The 12,997-nt window shown below is 37.2% G+C and overlaps 1 protein-coding gene across 1 annotated transcript in view; it reads left to right on the forward strand.

The window, feature by feature from the left end:
- PKD2L2 (polycystin 2 like 2, transient receptor potential cation channel) overlaps nt 1–12,997 on the forward strand; it is a gene marked incomplete at its 5' end in the record, with an annotated part of 38,887 nt that overhangs the window by 16,668 nt on the left and 9,222 nt on the right. Inside the window, 4 exons of the mRNA XM_021712993.1 lie at nt 3,980–4,100; nt 5,118–5,219; nt 6,569–6,633; nt 7,863–7,917. Of these exons, the coding sequence (XP_021568668.1) occupies nt 3,980–4,100; nt 5,118–5,219; nt 6,569–6,633; nt 7,863–7,917 (343 nt within the window). The remainder of the gene's footprint in view (nt 1–3,979; nt 4,101–5,117; nt 5,220–6,568; nt 6,634–7,862; nt 7,918–12,997) is intronic.

Below are 12,997 nucleotides of genomic sequence, written 5' to 3' on the forward strand. Positions count from 1 at the left end.
GGCCACTGCACTCCAGTCTGGGCGACAGAGTGAGACTCCAACTAAAAAAAAATAATAAATAAATAAATAAATAAAGTAATTATGATAAGGAGGGACTTCTGTCATTTTGATTTTTTTTTTCTTTTGTCTATCGAGACAGGGTCTCACTGTATTTCCCAGGCTGTCCTTGAACTCTTGGGTTCAAACAGTTCTGTCTTGGCCTCCCAAAGTGCTGAGAATACAGGTGTGAGCCATTGTGCTGAGTCTTGATGTTTGTTTTTTATATGCCTTAAGCTTTTCAGCCTCATTTGCTGCATTACTGTCTCTTTTGTGTTTAGTTGACTTTTTTGTAGTCAAACATTTAAATTTCTTTGTTTCTTTTTGTACATATCCTATAATTTGTTAGAATATACAGTGAGATTTGTATATTCAGTGGTTACATAGGATTACATTTAACATCCTAAAGTTGTAACACTATAAATTTGAATTTATACCATATTAAATTCAACAACATATGAAAACTCTCCTCTCTTACAGATCTGCTGCCACCCCTTTCAGTTATTGATGTCACAAAATTATATCTTTGTGCATTGTGTCCAAAAACAAATTGATAATTTTAGTGCATTAGTCTTTTAAATTATGTAGAGAACAAAAATTTAAATTACAAACTGTTGTTACAATAATACTAGCCTTGGCTGGATGCAGTGGCTCATGCCTGCAATCCCAGCACTTTGGGAGGCAAAGGCAAGAGGATTGTCTGAGCAACATGGCGAGACCTTGTGTCTACAATTAAAAAAAAAATCAGCCAGGCATGGTGGCATGTGCCTGTGGTTCCAGCTGCTTGAAAGGCTGAGGTGGAAGAATCATCTGAGTCCATCAGGTCGAGGCTGTGGTGGCCATGAGTTTGCCACTGCACTCCAGCCTGGGCAACAGAGTAAGACTCTAACTCAAAAAAATAAAAAATAAAAAAATAGTAATAATAGCCTTTGTAATTGCCCATGTATTTACTGATATCTGTATTCCTTCATATGGCTTTAAGTTACTGTCTAGTGTGTTTTCATTTCAATCTCTAGGACTTCCTTTAGAACTTCTTGCATAATAAGTCTAGTGATAATGAATTCCCTTAGCTTTTATCTGGAAATGTCATTTCTCTTTCACTTTTGAAGGAGAATTGTTGCCACATATACGATTCTCAGTTGACACCTTTTTTAAAATTAGCACTCTGAATATATTAGGCCAGTGCCTTCTGGCCTCTAAAGTTTCTGATAAGAAATCTGCTGATTCTTTCTACAAAAAAGATACCTGCAACACATGTTTATTGCAGCACTATTCACAATAGCAAAACCATGGAAACCAACTGTGCCGCACATTGAAACTGGACTGGATTTTTTTTAAAGTGGTACATATACACAATGGCATTTTATGCAGCCATAAAGAAGGACAAAATTATGAACTTGGCAGCAACTTGGATGGACTTAGAGACTACAATACTGAGTGATCTATCACAGACACAAAGAACAGAGTACCATATGTTCTCACTTATAAGCAGATCTTGAACAATTATAATACTATAAGAAAGGAATTGGCAGTAGTGGGAAACTTCCAGGGGAGGCGGGGTGGAATTGGCAGTTGAGGAAAACTGCCAAGGGGGGGACACACTTCATCAACAAGGGTACCTGCATAATGAATATTTGTATACCTAACCCTGAATTGTAACCCACATCTTAAAAAAATTTTTTTTAATCTGCTGATTCTTATTCTTCTTATTGAGGATTCCTTGTGTGTGATGAATTACTTCTTTATTGCTGTTGACAAGATCCCCTCTTTGTCTTCTGACAGTTTGATTAAAATGTATCTTTATATGGTCTCTTTGAGTTCATCCTTTTATAGTTCACTGAGCTCCTTGAATGTTTATATTCATATCTTTCATTAAAATTGGGAAGTTTTCAACCATTCTTTCTTCAAATAAACCCTCTGCTCCTTTCTCTCTCTCATCCTTCTGGAACTCCCATGATATGTTTGTTGACCTACTTGGAGATGGCTCACAGGTCCTTTAGGGTCTGTTCACTTTTCTTCAATCTCTTTTTTTCCGTTCCTCAGACTCAATAATTTCAATGATCACATCTTCAAGTCCACAAATTATTTCTTCTGCCAGCTCAAATCTGCCTTTGAATCTCCCTAGTGGATTTTCATTTATTTTTCACCCCAAGAATTTCTTTTGATTTCTTTTTAGGTTTTCTCTTTATTGATATTCCATTGTGTCCTCACATTGTTTTCTTGATTTTATGTTTTCCTTTAGTTGTGTAAAACAGTTGTTTCAAAGACTTTGTCTAGAAGGTCTGCCATCTGGTCTTTTTCAGGAACTATCTATTGTCGTTTCCATTGAATAAGTCATAGTTACCTTTTTCTTTGTATGTCTGGTGATTTTTTGTATATATCACTCTATCACCCAGGCTGGTGTGCAGTGTCACCATCACAGTTCATTCCAGTCTTGAATTCCTGGGCCCAAGTGACCCTCCATCCTCAGCCTTCTGAGTAGGTAGAACTACAGGCACATGCCATTATGCCCAGCTAATTTTTTTTTTTTTTTCCGGTAGAGATGAGGTTTTGCTGTATTGCCCAGGCTGGTCTCAAACTCCTGGGCTCAAACAATTCTCCCACTTTGGCCTCCCAAAGTGCGGGGATTACAGGAATGAGCCACCATGCCCCCAACCTTTTGTGAATTTTTAGATTCAAACTTTGTATGTCTTGTGACTTTGTGAGTTTTTGCAAAAATTCAAACCAGACATTTGAATCTAATAACGTGATAACTCTGGAAATCTGATTCTTCCCCTTCCCTTAGAGTTTGCCATTTTTAAAAAACATGTTTTTTTATTGTTTTATGAAGGATCAGCCTGAGTTGTAAATTTAAGGGCTTCTCAGGTTTTTTTCTGAGCCTGTGCCTTTCCCTGAGCATGCACAATGACTTTCTAACTTCCTCTTTATATGCAGTTGCTTTTAAAGGTCCTAGTCTTTAATGTCTGCCTCCCAACAAAGGAAAAGGAGAGAAATAAAGCTGGAGAAGGGGAAAGACATCAGCTCTTTAAGTCCCAGGGACATTGCTTCAGCTGAAAGAGGTGGTGATACAGACATAGAGGGGGGATGCAGACTATCATACAGACTAGCAACATACTACTACAAATGTATTCCCTTATAATAGAGAACACACACACACACACAATTTATGACTAGTGTTCCTGATGTGCCTGGCTATGCCATTGGTAATTAATAATCAGAAAATGAATTTCAGAATAGGAAATCTTTATTCTACTTTTACTACCACTCTGCTATTCAAATTATCAACTTAATTTCTTCATTATCCACTTTAAAACTAGGGAAAAAATGGAAGTTTGCAATATTTTAAATGATATATCAAATCAAGCTTTTATGCTTACTGAAGAGGATAAAATAAACTTTAGGATCATATTGAGGATTTTTTACCAGCACTTGGTTAAGACTAGCAAGTGACAAATTGCTGGCATTCTTATTTTATGAAAAGAGTTGTTAAGATAAAAATTAAATACATCATCGACTTAAGAAAGTTTTGTGCTCTCAGCTCTAGGTACATGTTGAAAAATCACTTGCTGAACAAAGTCAAAGTATTCTAAGTTTTAGAAGGGCACAGGAATAGCCAAGGAGACCACTGCCAAACTAGTTAGTAAACTGGTATCTCAAGATTCAAATCTTGTATATGAACACTGAGTTTACAACGGTTAAATAACCTGAAGGCTGTCATTTCCTACATTATCTGTTCAGATACTGAGGTACCTCACGTCTAGTCTTGAGGGAAGTTTTCAACATAATTACATTATGTTCTATTAATTCTATTAATAACATAATTAAAGAAAGAAAACATGCCATGTGAAGCTAGAGACTATCCTAGAGACATTAGTAACCTTCTTCAGTTGCCATGTATGTACATGAAGGGCTATATTTTCTAATGTTTTTCTTCCCATTAAAGATTTGCACAATTTCGAATTGTTCTTGGAGATTTTAATTTTGCTGGTATTCAGCAAGCCAATCGGATTTTGGGACCTATTTACTTCATCACTTTCATCTTTTTTGTGTTCTTTGTCCTGCTGGTAAGAATGACCATATATATTCACCCTCTTTTGGCTCATTTTTTTAGATTAAAAAATGAAAGTACTCATTTAGAAGAAACTATGGTATCACTACTTAGCTGTCAGAGCACTTTACATTCATTAAGAATGTGTGGATTTCTAGTAATCCAGGTTCTCTAGTCCAGTGACTAATGTTTTCAAGGTGTCCAACGGATAATGTGGTCACAGTAGTTAACATTTGGGTGTTTTAGACAGGAATATGCTATATCCTTTATACAAATAATTTGGATATTCCAGATTTCTCCAGACTGGGACAATCCATATGATAAGACTTGAATTTGGCCATGAATACTCTGCCCGTATTGCAATGACTTTTGGGCCCTTACAGCTAAAATCTCACCCCTTTGTGATTTCTAGGAATCACTAGGCTAGGTCTCTCACATGCACTCAAAACAAGTTCTTTGGGGCTTCCTAATCAAAGACCTTGCCTTCCTAGTCAAGGCATTAATTACTTTCCTCTGTGAAAACACATTTTTGTCATGCACAGAAGTTATCGTCTGGTGGTGGCCAAGAATCTTAGGGTGACAGAACTGGGCCACAGTGCAAGGTGGAGAGGTTAGTTGGGGTAAGAACATTCTCTCCACATTTATGTTACCTGGATGTTACTTGTTGTAGGAGCCTTAGTAAGACTGTGAATTTAAGCAGCTTCATAGAAATAAAAAACAACAAAACACCCTTATGAACATGTAATTACATCATCTAAGTGTTCTTATGTAGTATTGATTAATCTGTATATATAGCCAGTTTATATGCATTATTTTACATTCTGCTTTTGTCATTTACCACAAATATATTTGCCCATGTCCACACACCATATATTTTTCATTCTACTCTAGTATAGTCTGCATAGCTATTTCCCTACCTTTGAGCATATGGGTTACTTTTTAAATTTAAATCTAATTTTACAAATAACAGCACTTGTTAAAGTCAATAACATTTAAACTACATTTTTACTAAATAATTGACTATTTCTCCCAGAACATGTTCTTGGCAATAATTAATGATACCTATTCTGAAGTGAAAGCTGATTATTCAATAGGCAGAAGGCCAGATTTTGAACTTGGTAAAATGATTAAAAAGGTAAGTTGAATTATTTTCCTAATTAGAATTCTAAGACAAATCCTATTTAGTTTGTACTCCTGTAGCGTGAATAACACTTAAACCCAAAGTGATGGTGGTTTCTATCCCCGTGGTTTTTTGTTTTGATTCTGTATTATTCAGATTTACATTATTTATTGAGGAAGTGAGATACACTCTCTGGCTTTTAAAATGTAGCCTAAATTATTTGGGTACAATATATCAGATAGTTATTACTTCCTGAATGCAAAACACTGTTGGATATTATAATAAAACTCTCTCTTCCCTCCAAAAAGTTTTCAATTTAGATGCTGGTACATTTCTATGAACAATCTAAATTCAGAATTCCATGTGCCTTGTCTTCCTAATTTCCTGTTTCTAGTTATGGCAGCACTATTCCCTCAGTCATGCCTAGCTCAACTGACACCTTAAAAAGACGTATTCCCTTGTCACTTACAGTCTGATGTTGGGGCTTACGTGTAGTTTATCTCTGCAGTGCTTGCTTACAACTTGCGGCATTCAAGGACACTGAATTTTAATTGCCACCATTAGATCAGGGCTTCCAGTACTTTTCACTAATCTGTCTTTATTAACTATCGTTTTACTACAGTTTCTACCTTTCTGCCTCTATTTACAACACCGTTAAGTCCTAGCTTATGTTTTCAGCACTGTGCTGTACACCATGCTTGCTCTCACTCTCTCCTCTGGGCCTCTGCTCAGGTCATTCTCTGACCCCTAAAATATTCCCATAGCCCTTTCCCTCTCTCTTGCTAACATTCCCTTCTCCTTGAGTGAAATTTTCCCTGTCTCCTCCTACCTGACTTTGAGCTGTAGCAGAGTTATGTGTGTACCAGTCACACCTCCTTCCCAGCTTGGCCATCTTTGCATAACTCATGGCTCTAAGCACTGCATTTCACAGAGAAAAGGTCTTAGTAGCTGTGGGGTTAGTGCAGCTTAGGAACTTTGTCCAAGAGCTTAACTGTAAAAGAAAACTGTTAAGATGTCCCCAATGAGCCTAATTATGTTTTTCTCCCCTCATCATTTATCTCTTTGGTTACATGCACTAAAACATTAAAAGTGTCAACATCCTTAATATGTGTTAATACTTTTAAAAGATTTTTGTGTTTTTCAAGCTCAAGTGTGATGTCCCCAAGAATCCCCTTTGCTTTTTCACCAGCAGGCATAAACCATAGATAGTGACAGGTGAAGGATAGTCATAGCATTTTGCCTCATTTCATTAGGATAGCAGTCCCCAGAGACAAGCATTCCATATTTCTTTTACCTTGATCAGCATTAATACTACAGGATATATTTCTGATGAATTTTCAAAAACTATTTTTAATTATGCTCAGAGTTATGAAAATGCACTCAAGAAACTCAAACTGAAGAAAGCTGAAAAAGATGAAGACAAGAAAATGTAAGATGAGTTTTCTTAAATTTTTAGCTTAACATTTTAAAGTTCTATATTATATGGGAACTTTATGAGTAAGGTTTTGATTGCAAAACCACCAGCATCCTACGTGGTGATTCTAAATATATTGTCAATACATCCAGCAGTGCCTCCTAATTCTGAGGATGTCATGAAACCCTAATCTTTTATTTATTTATTTTGAGTTGGAGTCTCACTCTGTAGCCCAGGCTGGAGGGCAGTGGCACACTCACGGCCACCCCAACATTGACCTGCTGGGCTCTGGCGATCCTTCCGCCTCAACTTCCCAAGTAGCTGGAAACACAGGCACACGCTACCACACCCAGCTAATTTTTTATTTATTGTAGATACAAGGTCTCGCCAAGTTGCCTGGGCTGGTCTCAAACCTGCGGGTTCAGACAGTCCACTTGCTTTGGCCTCCCTAAGTGCTGGGATTACAGGCTGAGTCACTGAACTCGGCCTACCCTAAGCCAGTTTAAAAAAATTTTTTTTTTTTTTTTTTTTTAGTAGGAGTCTCACTCTGTCACTCAGGCTGAGGTGCAGAGGCACACTCACAGCCACCACAGCCTCAACTTGCTGGGCTCAGGCAATCCTCCCGCCCCAGCCTTCCAAGTAGCTGGAACCACAGGCATGCGGTACCATGCGCCACTAATTTTTCTTGATTTATTGTGGAGACAAAGTTTCGCCAAGTTGCCCAGGCTGGTCCCAAACCCCTGGGCTCAGGCAATCCTCTTCCTTCCACCTCCCAAAGTACTGGGATTACAGGCATAAGACACTGTGCCTGGCTAATTTAAAATTAATGTAGTGCATGCCATTCTACTCAGAAAAAAGTTTTAAGAGACTGTTGAAGGGAAGAATAAAGTTGCTCTAAAAGGTAGGAAAGAATTCTATTCTACACTCAGTGCATTTACTTAGCTGTCAATACAAACACTTTACACATAATACTCATAGACAATATTTATACTTATATAATATTTACACTTATGGAATGATTTTGGTGTCAAAATACTTCCCAAACCCATACCTCTGGCAGTAAGACATAAACATTTTAGTACAGTTAATGGAGAACTTATTAATGACCATGTTTTCCAAGTAATTAGCATTTATTATCAGAAAGAACAGAAACACAATTCAGATCCTTACTATAGATCTGACGGTATTTTATGGTGGCATTTCAAAATTACTTTCATATGATTTTTGTTTTATATTCTCAGTAGCAAAGTCAGTGAAGATTTGACTGAACAAGCCAGAAGAGAAGGCTTTGATGAAAATGTAAGATTTTTTTTTCATAAACTCAATTGCTAGCTTTATTAGAAATATACTTACAAAAAAATTCTGATTAAGAATGGAAATGATTTGCTGTTTGTGGAGCAGCAGCTGTCACCTCCAAATACATCTTCCAGAATCTAGATCCTTTATCGTTTAGAACACACCATTTGGATTCCAGATGTTTCCTCTCTCCTATTGGTGCTCCCAAACACCCTGGCCCCACAAGTTTATGCTCACTGTGGGATTATCTTTCTGGGTATTTATAGTGAGTATATTCTATTGAGATAATTTTATAATGTTTCTCTTGTAATCATTACTGTGATTAACTAATAATTTTATTTTTTATATTTCAAAAATTATAACATATACTCAACAAATGTAGAATTTAAGGTATATATATAGAGAGAGAGTTTAAGAAATACATACCAACCGGGCTCAGTGGCTCAGCCTGTAATCCCGTGCTTTGGGGGGCTGAGGTGAGTGGATTGCCTGAGCTCGCGGGTTCAAGACACGCCTGGGCAACTTGGCAAGACCTCATCTCTACAATAAATAAAAAAATTAGCCGGGCGTGGTAGCGCATGCCTGTAGTTCCAGCTACTTGGAAGGCTGAGGCGAAGGATTGCCGGAGCCCAGCAGGTTGAGGCTGCAGTGGCCGGGAGCATGTAACTGCACTCCAGTCTGGGCGACAGAGTGAGACTCCAACTCAAAAAAAAAAGAAAAAGAAATACATACTACCACCATTTGAATTTTTTTTAAACACCACGTTGCTCTACTTTTTGTCACCTCCCCTCCTCTCAGATACTCAGAAGGACAACAGAATAAGCAAGCAAATAAATACTGGAGTGATATTTCTCAGTGTCAAACAAAGGAGTAACAAAAATGAAAAGGCTTGAAGTGAACTTTGTAATGCTGGATTCGAATCATAGATGTGTATATGTAAGCATACATGTATTTTCTAGCTCTAGAAGAAATGACACTCTAGCAACAATAAGCACAATTAGTATTCACATCTTGGTTTCCAGACAGCATTCTTCTCTAAAAAGAACTAGGGCTCCTTGGAGATATAGCTAATGGCAGGACTGGAAAGTACAGTTGATCCTTAACAACAGTTTTGAACTGCAAAGGTCCACTTCTATGCGGATTTTTTTCACCCAAATGGAAAATATAGAATTTATGGGATGCAAAACCCACATATAGGGAAAGGTGACTTTTCCTACACACAGGTTCTGCAGGGCTGATTTCAGAACTTGAATAAATGCAGATTTGGTATGCCTCTGAAACCAGCCCTCCATGTATACTGAAGGATGACTGTGCAACATGAGTCTGGAATATCTCATTGAGCCATAAAGTAAAACTGCTTAGAGAGAGCCGGGCTCAGTGGCTCGGCCTGTAATCCCGCGCCTTTGGGAGGCTGAGGTGAGTGGATTGACTGAGCCCGCGGGTTCGAGACCGGCCTGGGCAGCAAGACCTCATCTCTACAATAAATCAAAAAATCAGCCAGGCATGGTAGCGCATGCCTGTAATTCCAGCTACTTGGAAGGCTGAGGCGGAAGGATCGCCGGAGCCCAGCAGGTGAGGCTGCGGTGGCTGGGAGTGGCCACTGCACTCCAGTCTGGGCAACAGAGTGAGACTCTAACTCAAAAAAAAAAAAAAAAAAAGAATGATAGAGATCTGTTAAAAGAACAAAGAGTTTGAAGGACTCAAAGTGGCCAAATCTGGAAATATTTAAGCAGTCTGATGAATAATGATTTATAACTCATTGAATACAAATAGGATTTCATACGACATTTACATGCCTCTCCACAGAATACTTATTACAAAAAGAAAAGCAGTAAAGTGACCACTGTCAGTACTAAAACAAAATGAAATCATATGCCACCTGATAGGATGCCATGAGAATCAGCTCCCTTCTGTGACACCCCTGGCAAATATGTATAACCTGAATCTAATGATGATGACACTTAAATTGAGGGACATTCTACAAGATAACTAAGCTGGTCTTCAAAAGTGTCAAATCATGAAAGTCAAGTAAAGCTGAGGAACTATTCCAGATTAAATGAGATCAAAGTGACAAATACAGTACATAATCGTGGACTGGTCCGTTCCCTATAAGGGCATCATTGAGACAACTGGTAAACTTGAATGGGAGACTGAGAATTAGATGGTAATAATCTATCAGTATTAAATCTCTGATTCTGATGCTTGTTCTGTGATTATAAAAGAGAATTTCCTTGTATGCAGGATATACTGAATGATTCAGGAATGATGGAGCATTTATGTTGGACACTTACTCTCAATTACTTCAGAAAAAAAAAAGTATTTGTATTGTTCTTGAAACTTTTTCCTAAATTGGAGATTCTTTATAAAAAATCCATAATTCAATCAACTATTCCTGAAATAAAAATGATGTAAATTGAAAGACATACTATGTAAATGGGAAAATTTGCCTACAATGGTCAATATGAGGTTTATCTATGTAAAATTTGTATTTACTTAAAAGAAAATCAGGTTAGCATGACAACATTCAACACCATAAATCAACAGAGGAACACCTACCATATGTTTAAGGAAAAAAAATGTAAGCCAAGGTTTTATATTCAGTAAAGCTGTGCTTCAGATATAAAGTCTCAAGCATGCAAGAACTCAGGGAATACTATCATCCTTCTACCTGAGGATTCTACTAGAGGACAAGCTTCAGCCAACCAAGAGATCAATCACTGGAAAAAATTTGGAAAAAGAAAAAACAAGCTGATTGATTCATGTGTAATAGCTGAAAGCTAAAGAATATAATTTAGAGCTAATAAACCAGGAAAAAACATGAGCATATTTAAGAGTACAATTGTAAATAATACTCTTAATTTTAAAACACTTTTTTTTCACATCTCTGAAATCAGAATGTGTCTTACAGTTAATGGTGTGTCACAGTTTGACAGCATCTTTTCTTCTAAGTGGCATGTAAAACAATGGTGTATATTACAATAGATGTTATCTCTGACACAATGAAATATAGTAATATTTCATTCAATTACAATATAATTGGGTAGTAGAGGAAAGGAAGGTAAGAAGGGAGAAATTACAAGTTAATCTCCTTGTGACCATAGGTGATTTGAAATCGACACAAGAAAGGGAGCACTAAGAATATATAAAATGATGCATGGGCTGGGTGTGGTGGTTCACACTTGTAATCCCAGCACTTAGGGAGGCAGAGGACAGAGGACTGCCCAAGCCCAGAGCTTGAGATCACCCTGGGCAACTTGGTGAGACCTCATCTCTACAATAAATCAAAAAGTTAGCCAGTCAGGTGTGGTGGTGTGCACTTGTAGTTCCAGTTACTTGGAAGGCTGAGGCTTAAGGATCACCTGAGCCCAGCAGGTCGAGGCTACGGTAATTGTGAGCATGACACTGCACTCCAGCCTGGGTGACAGAGTGAGACTCCAACTCAAAACAAAACAAAACAGAAAAAGATACACAAATAAAGACAACCACCAGATATATATATATTCCTAAAAGGCAGAAGTACCAAAACAAGAAAGGGAACAGAAAACAGACCACAACGTAAAAATATCATTTTACATAAAACAATGTCACTCCAACCAGATATAGCTAACATTTTAATACATACAAATAAGCTTAATTACCTTAAAAGAAAATATTTTCAGATTGAATCACAAAGCAAACTCAGTTCTAGGCTATATTCTGAAATACATTCTTAAAGTGATTCAAAACTATAAGCAAAGGTATAACAGGCAAACAAAAGATATCAGGGAGCACAGCTTAATATAAATCAAGGTAGAATTCTAGACAAAAAGCTCTAAGTGACAAATGGTACTTTTATAAGGCTAAGATCAATTTTAACAGTTACAAATATCTATGCATCAAATAACAGTGCATCAACTTTCATAAAGTAAAGACTAATGGATTTTTAAAAGGAGATATAGAAAAGAACACACAAAAAAATAGATAACAGATCAAGAATAGCAAAATAAGGAAAGCCAAAACAATATAATGAAAAGGTGATCTTCAAGTTATACTTTAAATTCTGTTCTCAGAAGACATACTTCCTTTTTAAAAAATCCATTTGTGAGCATCTACTGGGCTACAAAGAAAACCTCAATAACTTCCAAGAAGTTAATGTAGAAAAAAAAAATCTCTGGAAAACAATAATAAAAATATGTTAATAACCAAATTAGAAAATGAAAATATTTGACTAAAACACTTTAAAACACTCTGTAAAAAACTCTTGAATCAAAGAAAAAATACGGCCAGGCTCGGTGGCTCAGTTTGTAATCCCGTGCTTTGGGAGGCTGAGGTGAGTGAGTGGATTGCCTGGGCCCGCAGGTTCGAGACCCACCTAGGCAACTTGGCGAGACCTCATCTCTACAATAAATCAAAAAACTAGCTGGGCGTGGTGGCGCACGCCTATAGTCCCAGCTACTTGGAAGGCTGAGGTGGAAGGATGGCCAGAGCCCAGCAGGTTGAAGCCGTGGTGGCCGGGAGCGGCCACTACACTCCAGTCTGGGCGACAGAGTGAGACTCCAACTCAAAAAAAAATAATAATAATAAGTGAGCAAATGATATGAACAGTGAACAGACATTTCTCAAAATAATATATACAAAATGTCATTAAGCATATTAAAATTGTTCAATATAGCTAATCATCAAGAAACTGCAAATTAAAACCACAGTGAGATATCACTATATGCCAGTCAGAATGGTCATTGTTAAACAATAACAAAGAGTAGATGTTGCCATGGATAAGATAAAAAAGAAGCACTCAATCACTGTTGATGGGAATATAACTTAGTACAACTTCTATGGAAATCAATATAAGGATTTCTCAAAAAACTAAAAGTAGATCTACCATTTAATCTAGCAATCCCACTACTTGATAGCTACCGAAAAGACAGAGGTTATTATACAAAAAAAGACATCTGTGCTAATATGTTTATTACTACAAATTTCACAATTGCAAAGATGTGAAATTGACCTAAATGCCCATCAATTGATCAGTGAAGTGTGTGTGTGTGTGTGTGTGTGTGTGTGTGTGTGTGCGCGCGCGCGTGTGTATACACACACACACACA

This window comes from Carlito syrichta, unplaced genomic scaffold (assembly GCF_000164805.1).
Source record: "Carlito syrichta isolate Samal-C Ts95f unplaced genomic scaffold, Tarsius_syrichta-2.0.1 Scaffold303986, whole genome shotgun sequence".
NCBI classification, from domain to species: domain Eukaryota; kingdom Metazoa; phylum Chordata; class Mammalia; order Primates; family Tarsiidae; genus Carlito; species Carlito syrichta.